The sequence below is a fragment of the Hemiscyllium ocellatum genome, chromosome 15 (assembly GCF_020745735.1).
Source record: "Hemiscyllium ocellatum isolate sHemOce1 chromosome 15, sHemOce1.pat.X.cur, whole genome shotgun sequence".
Classification (NCBI taxonomy): domain Eukaryota; kingdom Metazoa; phylum Chordata; class Chondrichthyes; order Orectolobiformes; family Hemiscylliidae; genus Hemiscyllium; species Hemiscyllium ocellatum.
In genome coordinates this window covers 6,976,475-6,994,242 of record NC_083415.1, presented here as the reverse complement: position 1 = coordinate 6,994,242, position 17,768 = coordinate 6,976,475, and the positions used below count along the sequence as shown (strand labels likewise).

The 17,768-nt window shown below is 46.1% G+C and overlaps 1 protein-coding gene across 1 annotated transcript in view; it reads right to left on the bottom strand.

Moving 5' to 3' along the window:
* LOC132822690 (deoxynucleotidyltransferase terminal-interacting protein 1) overlaps positions 1-15,202 on the bottom strand; it is a 172,010-nt gene extending 156,808 nt beyond the window's left edge. The window contains exons 1-3 of the mRNA XM_060835943.1: positions 15,071-15,202; positions 8,733-8,803; positions 7,707-7,803 (exon numbers count right to left, since the gene is read on the bottom strand). Coding sequence (XP_060691926.1) covers positions 7,707-7,803; positions 8,733-8,803; positions 15,071-15,142 — 240 coding nt within the window. The 5' untranslated portion in view covers positions 15,143-15,202. The remainder of the gene's footprint in view (positions 1-7,706; positions 7,804-8,732; positions 8,804-15,070) is intronic.
* Between the last annotated feature and the right edge of the window lie 2,566 nt (positions 15,203-17,768).

The window sequence follows — 17,768 nt, the reverse complement described above, 5'->3', positions numbered from 1 at the left end:
GTAATTCTATTAGCTCAAATGTTCGTGTTTCAACTGCTGTGTTTAAATAAATTCTTTTTTGCTTAAAGCTGAGTGGTTTGACCAGCTGCATCACTCCTGGTTTACCCAATTCACATCTACCTTTAAGGAAAGAAAAAGTTAGGGTCTGGCTATCTTAAAATATTTTGAGGGGGGTCTGGCCTGGTGCATTACAGGACTCAGTCATCCCAATCCTAGCACATCAATGAAGGAGTTCCTCAGGGTAATATCCTAGGCCCAATTATCATAAGCTGTTTGATCACTGAACTTCCCTCCATCAAACTGTCAAAGTAGGAATGTTCACTGCTGACTGCACAGCATTTAGCTCAATTTACAAATCAGTGCATAATGGAGCACATCATGTCTGGCGTTGCTCACTGCAAATGGTCAAAGAAACATGCTATTTAATACAGTCCACCAGTCTTTGGGAGGTATGGCCCACTTCTTGGCACCTCATTGGCTCGAAAACCTTCATCACATTACTTATGTGATGGGTAAAATGTCTGTTGGCTTGATGGCAGCGTTGGCAGAGTCCGCAACTGGCCTATCACCCTCAATCAGCCAATGCTTCCAAACTTCACAACACTATGTCCAACAGGAGATATGATTCTGCTATTGAACAACATTCAATAATCCTAACTGTGCTCATAAGTACACTGGAGGAGAATTTAGATAATCAACTGGCCCTGCAGTGTGATGGATTTGCACATGTTAGAAGCCACCTATATTAATGCAGGTCCTATACATTGTAGGCAAAAGGAATTTTCCTAATTGAGGGAAGGGTCATTGTAACTACTAATTCCTGCTGTATTCCCATGCCAAGATCAAGCACAGTCTAATTGGCTGGTCTGAGTTTTTCAGCTAAGATTGATAGTTAACAGTTTTTGCTGACCAAAGTTCAACCAATCAGCATTCTCTCAAGTTCCATTAATGGGTGTTCCTTTCCATGTTCAGTTTCTTGAGTTACAATTCTGATGAGTTCAAGGTGAAAAGCTTCAACATTGTAAATTTTCTTTTAGCATTGTTTGATTTCTGTATGACCAAGCATTTAAGATCACATTCTTCTAAACTACAATGCAACCAGACAAAATCTGCTGAACCCTTCCTCATAAGGTAAGCCCTTCATCCCAGAAATCAGTCAAATGAATGTTCTCTGAAAAGCCACTAATATAATTTCATCCTTTCTCAAAGAAAAGGATTAAAACCGTACACAGTACTCCAGGGGTTGCCTTTTGCAACTGTAGCTCCATATTCCCAACTTTATGAGATTCCCCTAGTGTTTGCGCCTCTCATCACTCAATGGACCTCACTACTACCTTCAACAGGGCAATAAACGCTAACAATACCCCATGAATGCAAAAAGGTCCATTTAGAAAGGTCTGCAGAAATAAGATGGAAACTGCAAGAGGAGCAAGGTTTTTCTTACTACATGAAGACATAAACGCATCTTTGCATTTTAGGGTTTGGTAGGGAAGGCAATTAGCAGATTTCATGATTACAATTGTGTAGTAAGAAAGGTCTTGAAGCCGTGAAGGGAATTACTGACATGCCTCTGCACCACTGCAATGAAATGACAATTTTTTTTAAAAATGTATTCACATAACATGGGTATCGCTGCCCAGGTCAGCATTTATTGCCACTCCCTTACTGCCCAGAGGGCAGTTAAGAATCAATGCTTTGCTGGGGTGTGGAGTCACATGTAGGCCAGACCAGGTAAGGAGAGAAGTTTCCTTTCTTAAGGGTCATTAGCAAACCAAATGGTTTTTTTTTAACAATCGGCAATGGTTTCATGATGATAGAGGGTTGTGTACAAAAGGGGAGACTTAGCTTGTATTAAAAGAATAAGAGGAATGCAAGAATCGTTGAGTCAGAAGGCCCAGGTTTAAGTCCCACCTGCTCCAGAGGTTATAGAGTCATAAAAATGTACAGCACAGAAACAACCCCTTTGGTCCAACCCGTCCATGCCAACCAAATATCCCAAACTAATCTAGCCCCATTTGCCAGCACTTGGCCCATATCCCTCCAAACCCTTCCTATACATGTACCCATCCAAATACCTTTTAAATGTTGTAATTGTACCAGCCTCCACCACTTCCTCTGGTAGCTCATTGCATACACATACCACCCGCTGTGTGAAAAACTTGGCCGTTTGGTCTCTTTTATATCTTGCCCCTCTCACCCTAAACCTATGCCCTCTAGTTCTGGACTCCACCACCCCAGGGAAAAGACTTTGTCTATTTACCCTATCCATGCCCCTCATGATTTTGTAAACCTCTATAAGGTCACCCCTCAGCCTCCGACACTCCAGGGAAAACAGCCCCAGCCTGTTCAGCCTCTCCCTATAGCTCAGATCCTCCAACCCTGGCAACATCGTTTTAAATCTCTTCTGAATCCTTCCAAGTTTCATGCCATCCTTCCGATAGGAAGGAGACCAGAATTGCACGCAATATTCCAACAGTGGCCTAACCAATGTCCTGTACAGCCGCAACATGACCTCCCAACTCCTGTACACTGACCAATAAAGGAAAGCATACCAAATGCCTCCTTCACTATCCTATCTACCTGCGACTCCACTTTCAAGGAGCTATGAACCTGCACTCCAAGGTCTCTTTGTTCAGCAACACTCCCAAGGACCTTACCTTTAAGTGTATAAGTCCTGCTAAGATTTGCTTTCCCAAAATGACCTCGCATTTATCTGAATTAAACTCCATCTGCCACTTCTCAGCCCATTGGCCCATCTGGTCCAGATCCTGTTGTAATCTGAGGTAACCCTCTTCACTGTCCACTACACCTCCAATTTTGGTGTCATCTGCAAACTTACTAACTGTACCTCTTATGCTCGCATCCAAGTCATTTATATAAATGATGAAAAGTAGTGGACCCAGTACAGTTCCTTGTGGCACTCCACTGGTCGCATGTCTCCAGTCTGAAAATCAACCCTCTGTCTTCTACCTTTGAGCCAGTTCTGTATCCAAATGGCTAGTTCTCCCTGTATTGCCTGAGATCTAACCTTGCTAATCAGTCTCCCATGGGGAACCTTGTTGAAAGCCTTATCGAAGTCCATACAGATCACAACCACTGCTCTGCCTTCATCAGTCCTCTTTGTTATTTCTTCAAAAGACTCCATCAAGTTTGTGAGACATGATTTCCCACGCACATAGCCATGTTGACTATCCCTAATTAGTCCTTGCCTTTCCAAATACATGTACATCCTATCTCTCAGGATTCCCTCCAACAACTTGCCCACCACCGAGGTCAGACTCACTGGTCTGTAGTTCCCTGGCTTGTCCTTACCACGTTTGCCAACCTCCAGTCTTCCGGCACCTCACCCGTGACTATCGATGATACAAATATCTCAACGAGGGGCCCAGCAATCACTTCCCTAGCTTCCCAAAGTTCTAGGCTACACTTTGTCAGGTCCTGAGGATTTATCCATCTTTATGCGTTTCAAGACATCCAACACTTCCTCCTCTGTAATATGGACATTTTTCAACATGTCACCATCTATTTCCCTACATTCTTCCCCACAGCAAACACAGATGCAAAATACTTGTTTGGTATCTCCCCCATCTCCTGCAGCTCCACACAAGGCCGCCTTGCGGACCTTTGAGGGGCCCTATTCTCTCTCTAGTTACCCTTTTGTCCTTAATGTATTTGTAAAAACTCTTTGGATTCTCCTTAATCGTACTTGCCAAAGCTATCTCATGTGCCCTTTTTGCCCTCCTGATTTCCCTCTTAAGTATACTCCTACTGCCTTTATAATCTAAGGATTCACTCTATCTATTTTGTCTGTACCTGACATATGCTTCCTTCTTTTTCTTAACCAAACACTCAATTTCTTTCGTCATCCAGCATTCCCTATACCTACCAGCCTTTCCTATACCTACCAGCCTTTCCTTTCACCCTGACAGGAATATACTTTCTCTGGACTCTCGTTATCTCATTTCTGAAGGCTTCCCATTTTCCAGCCGTCCCTTTACCTGCGAACATCTGCCCCCAGTCAGTTTTTGAAAGTTCTTGCCTAAAAACATCAAAATTAGCCTTCCTCCAATTTAGAACTTCAACATTTAGATCTGGTCTATCCTTTTCCATCACTATTTTAAAACAAATAGAATTACAGTCGCTGGCCCACTGCTCCCCCACTGACACCTCAGTCACCTGCCCTGCCTTATTTCCCAAGAGTAGGTCAAGTTTTGAACCTTCTCTAGTAGGTACATCCACATACTGAATCAGAAAATGTTCTTCTACACACTTAACAAATTCCCCTCCATCTAAACCTTTAACACTATAGCGGTCCCAGTCTACGCTCGAAAAGTTAAAATCCCCTACCATAACCACCCTATTATTTTTACAGATAGCTGAGATCTCCTTACAAGTTTGTTTCTCAAATTCCCCCTGACTATTAGGGGGTCTGTAATACAGTCCCAATAAGGCAATCATACCTTCCTTATTTCTCAGTTCCACCCAAATAACTTCCCTGGATGTATTTCCGGGAATATCCTCCCTCAGTACAGCTGTAATGCTATCCCTTATAAAAAAAGGCCACTCCCCCTCCTCTATTGCTTCCCCTTCTGTCCTTCCTGTAGCATTTGTATCCTGGAATATTAAGCTGCCAGTCCTGTCATTACACAGTTAAACATGTTGATATAAAAATATCTGTAAGAATTACAACATAACAGCAGAGTCACAAACAAATTTTCTGAATGTGATCAAAATAGCTTTTTAGAACAATATGCTGTGGTGCTGATGACAGACTAGGTCAGTGCAGATTCAGTGATGAGTCGGACCTGTCAGTGTTGTTACATTCAGCCCATCAGCCCTGCACTGGCTCATTCAATCAGCATCATTACCAACTTCCAATTGGCTGCTTATTTCCCATGAGTTAGTTAAAAATCAAACAGTAAGGTAACATTGATCTAATAGTAATCCTAAACCAAGACAAAGTTCAAATGTTAAAGTTGTGAAGGAAATCCTTTAATATTCAAAGTTTGAGAGACGATTTGTAGCTTGGGTGCTCTTGCTGTGGTTCTGTTCGCCGAGATGGGAGTTTTTGTTGCAAACATTTCGTCCCCTGTCTAGGTGACTTCCTCAGTGATTGGGAGCCTCCTGTGAAGCGCTTCTGTGCTGATTCCTCTGGCATTTATAGTGGTTTGTCTCTGCCACTTCCGGTTGTCAGTTGCTGTCCACTGCAGTGGCCGGTATATAGGGTCTAAGTCGATGTGTCTGTTGATAGAATTTGTGGATGAGTGCCATGCCTCTAGGAATTCCCTGGCTGTTCTCTGTTTGGCCTGCCCTATAATAATGGTGTTGTCCCAATCGAATTTGTGTTGTTTGTCATCTGAGTGTATGGCTACTAAGGCTAGCTGCTCGTGTCGTTTCGTGGCTAGTTGGTGTTCATGGATGAGGGTTGTTAGCTGTCTTCCTGTTTGTCCTGTGTAGTATTTTGTGCAGTCCTTGCATGGCATTTTGTACACTACGTTGGTTTTGCTCATGCTGGGTATAGGGTCCTTTGTCCTGGTGAGTTGTTGTCTGAGTGTGGCTGTTGGTTTGTGTGCTGTTGAGTTCCAGTGGTCGCAGTAGTCTGGCTGTCAGTTCGGAAATGCTCCTGATGTATGGGAGTGTGGCTAGTCCTTTGGGTTGTGGCATGTCCTCGTTTCGTTGTCTTTCCCTTAGGCATCTGTTGATGAAATTGCGCGGGTATCCGTTTTTGGTGAATACCTTGTATTGGTGTTCTTCTTCCTCTTTTTGCAGTTCTGGTGTGCTGCAGTGTGTTGTGGCCCTTTTGAATAATGTCCTGATGCAACTTCGTTTGTGTGTGTTGGGGTGGTTGCTTTCGTAGTTCAGGACTTGGTCTGTGTGTGGGGCTTTTCTGTATACCTTTGTGGTGAATTCTCCGTTCAGTGTTCTCTGTACCATCACGTCTAGGAATGGGAGCTGGTTGTCCTTTTCTTCCTCTCTCGTGAATCGGATTCCTGTGAGTGTGGCGTTGATGATCTGGTGTGTGTTCTCTATTTGTGTTTTTAATAATTACAAAGGTGTCGTCCACATATCTGACCCAGAGTTTGGGTTGTATTTGTGTTAAAACTGTTTTTTCTAACCTTTGCATTACTGCTTCTGCTATGAGTCCAGAGATGGGTGAGCCCATGGGTGTTCCGTTGATTTGTTGATATGTTTCCATTAAAAACATAGAAATAGAGAACACACACCGGATCATCAACACCACACTCACAGGAATCCGATTCACGAGAGAGGAAGAAAAGGACAACCAGCTCCCATTCCTAGACGTGATGGTACAGAGAACACCGAACGGAGAATTCACCACGAAGGTATACAGAAAATCCACACACACAGACCAAGTCCTGAACTATGAAAGCAACCACCCCAACATACACAAACAAAGTTACATCAGGACATTATTCAAAAGGGCCACAACATACTGCAGTACACCAGAACTGCAAAAAGAGGAAGAAGAACACCTATACAATGTATTCGCCAAAAACGGATACCCGCGCAATTTCATCAACAGATGCCTAAGGGAAAGACAACGGAACGAGGACATTAGATTAGATTAGATTACTTACAGTGTGGAAACAGGCCCTTCGGCCCAACAAGTCCACATCGACCCGCCGAAGCGCAACCCACCCATACCCCTACATTTACCCCTTACCTAACACTACGGGCAATTTAGCATGGCCAATTCACCTGACCCGCACATCTTTGGACTGTGGGAGGAAACCGGAGCACCCGGAGGAAACCCACGCAGACACTGGGAGAACGTGCAAACTCCACACAGTCAGTCGCCTGAGTCGGGACATGCCACAACCCAAAAGACTAGCCACACTACCATACATCAAGAGCATTTCCGAACTGACAGCCAGACTACTGCGACCACTAGGACTCATAACAGCACACAAACCAACAGCCACGCTCAGACAACAACTCACCAGGACAAAGGACCCGATACCCAGCATGAGCAAAACCAATGTAGTGTACAAAATGCCATGCAAGGACTGCACAAAATACTACATAGGACAAACAGGAAGACAGCTAACAACCCGCATCATGAACACCAACCAGCCACGAAACGACACGACCAGCTATCCTTAGTAGCCACACACTCAGATGACAAGCAACATGAATTCGACAACACCACTATTATAGGGCAGGCCAAACAGAGAACAGCCAGGGAATTCCTAGAGGCATGGCACTCATCCACAAATTCTATCAACAGACACATCGACCTAGACCCTATATACCGGCCACTGCAACGGACAGCAACTGACAACCGGAAGCGGCAGATTCAAACCACTATAAATGCCGGAGGAATCAGCACAGAAGCGCTTCACAGGAAGCTCCCAAGCACTGAAGATGTCACCTAGAAAGGGGACAAAACGTCTGCAACACAAATTCCCAGCTCGGCGAACAGAACCACAACAAATCCTTTAATAGTTAAGATGTACAATTTTGATTATGGTAACTTCAGCAGGATAAGGCAGAAACCAAGGCCAGCAGACTATTCAACTACAAATAAATTGTGGGATGATATTTTTAAAAAGCTGAATACAGGACCAAAATACTATAAATCTGAGACCAGTCTGTGGAATTTAATCTACTAATCCAGAGTGAATAGCGCAGACATGCCTTCCCGAACCTAGTCGTCAAAGAGTGCTTAGGCTGGTGCAGCTTACCTTGGTGTACTTATTGATAACAGCACGGATCTCTTCATTGATGTGGGGCTGCAGGACAGTTCGCAATAAATCCATGGATACATTTGGATTGGTGAAGCTGGTGAAAGCAGAGAGTATAGATTTCACCTGTTTGAACTCTTTGACAAAAGCACCTTTGAACAGATTACCTGACATTGCATGATTATCTGCAGCTCCTTTCAGAACCAGTTCTAACCTGTGGAAGAATGTGTAATGCTATATATACCATTTCCATCCTATAAGCCACCTGGGGCATCATGATGGCTCGGCAGTTCGCACTGCTGCTTCACAGTACCAACACAATATAGTCTCTGAGAGGCAGTAAGAGTGATGGGGGAACAGCATCTCTTCAATACACAGAGGGGAATAAAAAGAAGGCTTTGTTGCATACATCCCAGGCTGAGGATAAGGCAATCCCCAAGTTAGCCATTCTACTTAGGTTTACACTCAGATTCTGAACCTGACATATTGAGGTTCTTACAGAGTTTAAGGTGACATCAAATTCACTTCTCGTGTTTTATGCTGCTCCATCATTTCAGTCAACTGATCTCTATTCTTGGACAGGAAATCCCCCAGCATTGATCTGCCCAATTAACCTGGTGATCAGAAATCCATAAAAGTCCTAAAGTCTTATGATGCTAGTTGTAAACGCAGATTGTCTCACACAACTGGTCAGATCCACAGATATAGACAAAGGCTGAAGGTACCTCTATTTTCTAGGACAGTGAGATACTTGCAATTCTCCACTTATTATCCAACACCATTTGCCCTAAGTCAGCCATGTACTAAGTGACTGGAGTCACATCGGATAGCGGATTCCCTTTACAGGGCACTGATGGACTCAGGTGGGTATTTAAGAATAATTTGGTAACCTGGCCTAATATTGGTGCTAGCCAGAATTAACAAATTTCTAAAGAATCTTATTTGCAACCTCACATCTAATCTGCAGATTCCTGATCCTGGACTAGGTTTGAGGCCAGTGTGTGTGTACACACAGTAAAATCTTACCTCACTGCCATCTGTGACCTCCGGCCCCTTCGAGCAACTTGGCGGTGCTTAATCATAATGTTCCAAGGGTTCTGGAAAGCAAGGAGACCTTGTAAGGTCATCATGACAGCAACTCATGCAGCATCAAAACCCATCACTAAAAGCTCACTTCTTAATTTCCTGTATTTCTGATCATGAACTGATATGCGGAATTAATTGTTTCAAAACTAAGGATTGCCGCACGTTTTGAATTGAGATAACCTAAGTCATTGCAAACATTAATTTTTAAAAACTGACTGTTCAAGCAGTGGTTATAGAGTCATAGACTCATACAGCACAGAAACAGACACTTCGGTCTAACTTGTCCACACGTGCAAGTGTAGTTTATTGAATAACCTGGAGCCAAGGGATGTGTACAAGTGGAGTTTCAGCTGGCAACAAGTAATTGATTCAAAACCAGTTATTGACCACAAACACCCTCTTTCTGCCAACAACCATGTGATTGATTCGCAGGGAACTTACTTTGGGACTATGAATAAAATAATGAGTCTTCAGATCTCTGTTCTCTGCAGTAAAAGCCACTGTAATACAGAAGACGACCAGATTTGCTTTCCTTCCAGCTATTGTACAAGCCATGATCATTAGTTAATAAGTCAGCTCCTGCCATCCAGTGAAAGCACTCAGAGGAGGAAGACTGAGGAAAGCGTTCTGATCAGCACAAGAGCTAGGACAGCAATCCTGTGTGTAGGGATCAGCGAACTGCTTTCCCAGTTTCCTCTCATCCACAACACCCGTGTTTTTAGCCTGTGTCTATTTGTGTGCAAGGTCACATGTATAAAGGGAATTAGAGTTTTAACCAATACAGTGATATGTTGATGTTTCAGAATTGTTTACCTGTAGCTAAAGTTTAATTACTCATAAAAATGAGTAATTTGCTTAAGTACAGAAACCTGGTCTGCGCTTTGTCATCCTGGGTCTATGACAGTGAAATAGGGGAATTTTTCATGCTAACATTAAATTTTGTGACTTCAGAAATAGCAGGGCTGGATTCCCAGTGCGCTACCCCAGTAAGGTGGAACATCACCCTCAGGAGCCCCGTCCCCTCACACTGAGGAACGTAACACACGGGCAGCCTTTCAACCAATTCACTGTAACATTAACCCTCGGTCTCAGTACCACTTTCCTTCTAACCCATGACCTCTAAAATCTGGAAGGACAAGGACAGCAAAGACACGGAACTTTATTACAATTCACTTGGGAACATGCACTGATTCTCATGTTCCATCACTCCCATGGTCACTGCAAAAGTTAATGATTTCGTCAAAATACATGAAGTCACTGATGGAAGCAAGTTAACAGAAACCACTGCCAGGTAGCCGGTGCCCTTGACTGTTTGTTCCACTTGCCTGCTTTCATCTATTTCCTTGTCCTTCTGGAGTCAGGAATGGATCATCCTCTGCGCTTTCTGCCACTTCCAACTTCGTGGCATAAACACATCTTCTCCAATGCATATTCCAAAGGAGCTCATTATCGGCAACACCCACACCCAACCCTCAGTCAGCCCTCAATGATCCAATCCTTCCCTAGCCAACTGTACAGACTGGCACAAATACAGGAGATGGAATATCTGCCCTTTGTGGCTGGATAGGCTGCTCCAAATGATGGATTTATGACAAACAGACAATAAATGAGGCATGCTGGAAAATTAAGATAAGGTTTGACCAAAGGTGACTGTGCTCCAGGACTCTGGAATAAACATGCTGCAGAATCCAGACAGGCTGCAGCTACAGGCAGAGAGTATGTAATTAACTCAGCAGCTGCAGACCATACAATACACACTTGAATTGGAACTGAATAGAAGTGACCTGAATGCCATTTCTAGGACATCGAGTAGTTTACCAGACACCTCACAACCTTATTTGGAAAGTTAAAAATCACACAACACCAGGTTATAGTCCAGCAGGTTTAATTGAAAGCACTAGCCTTAGGAGCGCTGCTCCTTCATCAGGTGATTGTCTGTCTGATCTAAATGCCCCTACCACCTCCAGGAATTAATGCTCAAGGACCACCCTGCCATCAACGTGTCACTGCCTGGCTAGATCCAATTGATCAGGATGATCAAGTCCTGATCGATGTATTTGCAAACATTGAAGACCCTCCCAAAGGGCACAAAGACTTCTCAGTATAAGTGTCCAAACACCATCATGAGGAGCGGCAACTTGAGACCAACCACCCAGAAGAGAAACACCCCTGGGACCACAGGGAGAAGACCACCAGTCAATCACAACCACATGGATCAAGGCCAAGATCTACTGTGGTGGGACATGACTATCCAGGGTTATGTTAAAGCCCAAGGGAGTTGATTAGATTTACAGTGTAAATTGTTAGTTTGTAGTGTATTTTGTTACTATAACATTAATTGTTAAATAAATAAATACGATTGTTTATTACTATTAAGAGTAAACTCACAGTTTCTTTGCTTGATATAATAGTTCAAACATACTGTGGCAGTCCTGGCCTTCTCAATGACAAATATCACAAATTACTCCTGTCAAATCAAAAAAGTGATTTCCCACTTTCAATTTTGTATTCTATATTCACTTCTCACAATACTGTCTCCTCAACATTGAGAAGGGTGACTTTTTGTTTACTGAGTGTCCAGTAACCTGGTGTTGAATCCTCCACCTCACTCTCACACGGCCCTCTCTGTCCTCCATCTCCTGCAGTGTCCTAGTGAAAGGCAGTGTAAGCTCAGGGAAGAGCACCTCATTATTCTATTGGACAGACTCGTCACAAATTCCCCACTGTAATCTCTGCCCTGATTCCATTTCCTCATTCTTTACATGTTTCAGATTTACTCTTTTCACCTTTTCTGCTTTCAAGTTTTGGTTTCAATTATTTCTGCAATTCACGATATCTCCATTCACCTTGCTGTTCCTTTACCTGTCCGTCACTCCATTTAGCCCAGCCGTGCCAACTGTTTTGTCACTGAATCATCCCTGTCTCCCACCCTGACAGACTTGCTTCTTTATCCAGTCCCCTTTCCTTCTTTCACAAACTTATAACCCAGGACATTTCTCATGTTTCCCCACTTACAATGAACAGTCACGACCTGAAATATTAACTCCACTACTCTCTCCTCAGATGCTGCCAGATCTGCTGAGCTCCTGCAAAACTTTGTTTTCAAACAGACACCAGTGCTTTGTTGGATTTTTTTCCATTAGAAATGGCCTCCCTGAGCTGAGATGCTGCTTTACGGTTTGTGTGGACATGCTCCTGTGATCCCTGTCCCTATATTATATTTATTTCCCCAAGCATGTAGCCTCCTTATTCTTCCTACCAAAATAAACTACCTCGCACCCGTTAAAACCAAGGTCCCCTTCGCTAAACTCGTGCAGCAACTATATTATTTGAACCTCCAATTTGGTGCCCTTGCCAAGTTTTGAAATGATACTTTGACTCCGGACTTTATGAACAGCAGTGATCCCAGGGCAAACCACTTCCCACCATTTGTCAAGCCAAGTACCTTTGACATGTTTTATAGTCATTCCAGTGTTTGTTCCCAGACTAGTGACCTCAATAATTTGAAAACCCAAATGAATTATAACTACTGTATTAGCCTCACCTGATCTTTCCATTACAGCCTCTGAGATTTCAAAGAGGTTTATCAAAAATGTGTAAATAAGGAGAGATTTTATTTACTTGATGTAGAGTAGTGTGAATGATGTATACTGGCAGAAAGATTGTACAATTAGTGTCTATTACCCTCCCTCAGTGTTAACGTGGGGACCTGTAACGTGTAAAAACTCACAGGTTGAGAGGTCTGCTTAAACAAGCTCACGGGACCTTGACCGGCATAAACAGAGACAAAATAAAACCCACCAAGAGGTTAACCTTTCTAAGTCGCTGGTTAAAGCTCAGCTGCAGTATTATGCCCAAATCTGGCCATCTCAATTTCGAAGGTTGTCAAAGCTTTGTTCAGGATGCAGCAGAGATTCACTGGAACGATTCCAGGGATTAGGAGCTTCCATTAACATGGAGACACTGGAGCACCTGGGGGTTACTCTCAGAGCAGAGCGGTAGGGAGAGATTTATTCACGTATTCTAATTTAATAAATATTGTTGATGGATTAAAAGGAAGAGAATTTGTTTCCCCTATCAGGAGGGTGCATAACCAGATGACATCAATCTCAGATGATAGACAGAAGAACCAGAGGCAGCACAGATTTGTTGATTCACACAGTAATCTGACTCGAACTGCTTGAAAGGATGATAAAAGCAGATTCAATAACAACTTTAAAAAATAGAACCGTGCACAGATTTGGAAAGGATTGCATTTGTGGGATTTTTCTGACACGCAAGGCTGCCATTCAGCCTATCTAATCTGCACTGGCTCCCTAAGTGAGCAATTCACCTACAGCCACTCTCAGACCTTCTCCTGCAACACGGTACATTCTTCCTTTTGAGACCATGATTTAATTCCCTTTTGAATGCTTCAATTGAAGCTGCCACCAATTTCTGGCAATGTATTACTTCAAGGAAAGGCATACATTTTTCAGTGGTTAGCACTGCTGCCTCACAGTACCAGAGACCCAGGTTCAATTCCTGCCTGAGGCAACTGTCCGTGTTGGGTTTCCACATTCTCCCCGTGTCTGCATGGGTTTCCTCGGGTGCTCCAGTTTCTTCCCACAGTCCAAAGATGTGCGGGTGTATTGGCCAGGCTAAATTGCCTAGAGTGTTCAGGGATGTGTAGGTTAGGAGTCCTTGTCTGGTGAAATGTAGAGTTATTGGGTAGGAAAATGGGTCTGAGTGAATGATACTGTTTGGAGGGTCTGTGTGGACTTGTTGGGCCTAATGGCCTGTTTCCACATTGTAGGGATCCTATGAAGGAAAACAGTCCCAGATTTTCAGTGCAATCTGGGAAGTTCCTCAACTCTGGAATAAACCTTGTGAATGTGTCTGGCAATCACTCTCTGACCTTCCTGAAGTGCAGCACCCGGATCCTGACACAATACTCCCGCTGATGCTAAACCAAATGTTTCATACATATTCAATACAACCATCTTATTCCTGAACTGTGTTTCCACCTGCTACTAAAGCCTCAGAAACTGGGCCATTAATAACTGAATTGTCAATCCACCTTACCACTTACAATTATATATGCACAAACTTTCCCTGGTCACACTGTTTCTGTACCCCCTTTTGAAATAGCCTTTTTATTTTATGTTGTCCCCACATGTTCCTCACCTCATACTTCTCTGCATTAAATTTCACTTGCTACCCATGCTTATATTCTACCATTTTGTGAATGTCATTTGAAATTGCCCTTCTCACCGAGCTTCCAAGTTTCATATCTGGATAGTGTTTGGTAACAATCGTATAGGAAGAGCATTACACTGTAAGGAACCCCGTGGGCCCCTGTACTGGGGGCATCCAATAAGTACAGTATAGAGGGGCCTTTGCTCTGTATGTAATCCTGTGCTGTAACTGGCCTGGGAGTGTTTGATGGGGACAGTACAGAGCTTTCCTCTGTGTCCACCCTTCACATCTCAGCTTGTCCAGGAGCATTGGGCACGAATAGCAGGTGGCTTGAATGACAAGTTACACTGATATCCCTCAATTTGCTCAGCAGAAAGTGAACAATAAAAAGCATGAGGGCAGTGCACAGGATGGGGGGGGGGGGGGGAGTTAGAGAATGAGGGGGGTTAGAGAATGAGGGGGGGTTAGAGAATGAGGGGGGGTTAGAGAATGAGGGGGGGTTAGAGAATGAGGGGGGACAGGGAGGATGATTGGGGGGGATGGGTGGGGGTGAAGGATGGGGTGGGGATGAAGGATGGGGGTGGGGATGAAGGATGGGGGTGGGGGCAGAGGATGGGGGTGGGGGCAGAGGATGGGGGCGGGGGCAGAGGATGGGGGTGGGGGCAGAGGATGGGGAGGATGGGGGGCGGGGGGCGGAGGGTGGGGGGCGGAGGGGGGGGGGTGGGGGGCTGAGGATGGGGGGCGGAGGATGGGGGGTGGAGGTGGGGGTGGGGATGGGGGGGTGGGGGTGGGGGTGGGGGTGGGGATGGGGGGGTGGGGATGGGGGGGGTGGGGGTGGGGATGGGGAGGATGGGGGGCGGAGGATGGGGGGTGGGGGCAGAGGATGGGGGTGGGGGCAGAGGATGGGGGTGGGGGCAGAGGATGGGGAGGATGGGGGGCGGAGGATGGGGGGTGGGGGTGGGGATGGGGGGGTGGGGGTGGGGATGGGGGGTGGGGATGGGGGGGGTGGGGATGGGGGGGATGGGGGGTGGGGATGGGGGGGGTGTCGGACCGGATGCGCTCAGCCAGCCCTCCCCCTCCCCAGGGGCCGCTGTCCTCACCGTGCCGGGCTGCTCAGGTTCCGGGAGGCCGCCGTCCCCGCTCGGACTGGCGCCGTCTCCACTCGCTCCCATGGTAACCGCTCCTTCAACCGCCAGCACCGGACACTCAGCTTCCACCGGATCTCACCAACACTCACTTCCGGGGCAATGCTCGCATCGCCCGCCGGGAACCGCTTCCGCTTGCCGGTGCGCGGCTGTGGAACCATATTGATGCGGGGCAAGCGCCTATCCACCATCTTCACGTGAGGTGAACGGCTGTGCAGCCATATTGATGCGGGGCAAGCGCCTGTCCACCATCTTCACGTGAGGTGAACGGCTGTGCCGACGTGTTAACGCGGGGCGAGAGGCGGTCTGCCATGTTGGTGCGGGGCGACCATCCCCCCGCAGGCCCTGGCTTTGCTGTCTATATAAGCGAGCGGGGCGGCCATATTGGTTGGGGGCAGATTATCGGACCCTCAAGGGTAACTCTGTTTCAATCGAGTGGGAGACCTGGTGCCATGAGCGGCCCACGAGAACCAGTTCGAAAAGTCCCGCACAACTCAGCCCGTCCCGATCGGAGCATCGCAACATCCGCTGGGGGGGGGTGTTGGCCTTGCGGCCTCCGGAGATGCTGCCCTCTGGAGCTGAGGTGGAGGACAGGCTGACCGACTCCTTCAGGCTCCTGTCGGGCTGGCTTCACTGCGCCGGCTCCATAGCTCAGGGGTTAGAGCACTGGTCTTGTAAACCAGGGGTCGCGAGTTCAAATCTCGCTGGGGCCTACTCCCGGAATCTGTTTTATTTCTGCCCCGGAAAAGGGACAATGAGGTTAAAGCAGAGACCTGAGGCTTCAGGAAGGACACAGCCTGATAGATGGGGCGGATGAAGGGAGTGTGGGAGCCAGGGGTTAGATGGAGAGAAGGTGAGGCCAGAGCAAAGGGGAGGGATCCTCAGGACGACGGCTACTGACCCCTCTTTGGCCGGACTGACCCATCAGAGACATTGCAGGGTCCACGGTGGAGTACAGAAGCAATGGCCGGCTGCTCACCCTGCCACGGCTCTAGTTTATCTCCGAAAGAGAGAGAGATAAGGAAGTGGAGGGGGTGGCACTGCTCATCGAACAGCCACCTGAGCTGATCCCTTTTCCAACACGTGGCATGCAGCCGTGTCCATTATGGGTGTTCCTTCCTGGAGCATCAGGGTGTGGTTGTAGATTATGGTCAGTCCATCCTTGAGAAACACAAACTTGATTGAGTTTTTTGAAGAAGTAACAAAGAGGATTGATGAGGGCAGAGCGGTAGATGTGATCTATATGGACTTCAAGTAAGGCGTTCGACAAGGTTTCCCCATGGGAGACTGATTAGCAAGGTTAGAGCTCACAGGATACAGGGAGAACTAGCCAGTTCGATACAGAACCAGCTCAAAGGTAGAAGACAGAAGGTGATGGTGGAGGGTTGTTTTTCAGACTGGAGGCCTGTGACCAGTGGAGTGCCACAAGGATCGGTGCTGGGTCCTCTACTTTTTGTCATTTACATAAATGATTTGGATTCGAGCATAAGAGGTACAGTTAGTAAGTTTGCAGATGACACCGTGGTGGGCAGCACAGTCACACAGTGGTTAGCACTGCTGCCTCACAGCGCCAGAGACCCGGGTTCAATTCCTGCCTCAGGCGACTGACTGTGTGGAGTTTGCACGTTCTCCCTGTGTCTGCGTGGGTTTCCTCCGGATGCTCCAGTTTCTTCCCAGAGTCCAAAAATGTGCAGGTCAGGTGAATTGGCCATGGTAAATTGCCCGTAGTGTTAGGTGAAGGGGTAAATGTAGGGGAATGGGTCTGGGTGGGTTACGCTTCGGCAGGTCGGTGTGGACTTGTTGGGCCGAAGGGCCTGTTTCCACACTGTAAGTAATCTAATCTAATCTACAACAGGATATGGGCCAATGGGCTGAGAAGTGGCAGATGGAGTTTAATTCAGATAAACGTAAGGTGCTGAATTTAGGGGGCGGCATAGTGGTTAGCACTGCTGCCTCACGACACTAGGTTCAGTTCCAGCCTTGAGTGGAGTCTGCACATTTTCCCTGTGTCTGTGTGGGTTTCCTCCAGGTGCTCCAGTTTCCTCCCACAGCTGTGCAGGTTAGGTGAATTGGCCATGCTAAATTCTTCTGCAGCTGTACAGGGCCCTGGTGAGACCACACCTGGAGTACTGTGTGCAGTTCTGGTCTCCAAATTTGAGGAAAGACATTCTGGCTATTGAGGGAGTGCAGCGTAGGTGCACGAGGTCAATTTCTAGAATGGCGGGATTACCTTACGCTGAAAGACTGGAATGACTGGGCTTGTATACCCTTGAGTTTAGAAGACTGAGAGGGGATCTGATTGAGACATATAAGATTATTAAAGGATTGGACACTCTGGAGGCAGGAAACATGTTTCCGCTGATGGGTGAGTGCCGAACCAGAGGACACAGCTTAAAAAGACTTTGAATGATTGAGTTTTTTGAAGAAATAACAAAGAAGATTGATGAGGGCAGAGCGGTAGATGTGATCTATATGGACTTCAAGTAAGGCATTCGACATAGTTTCCCATGGGAGACTGGTTAGCAAGGTTAGATCTCAGACTGGAGGCCTGTGACCAGTGGAGTGCCACAAGGATCGGTGCTGGGTCCTCTACTTTTTGTCATTTACATAAATGATTTGGATGTGAGCATAAGAGATACAGTTGGTAAGTTTG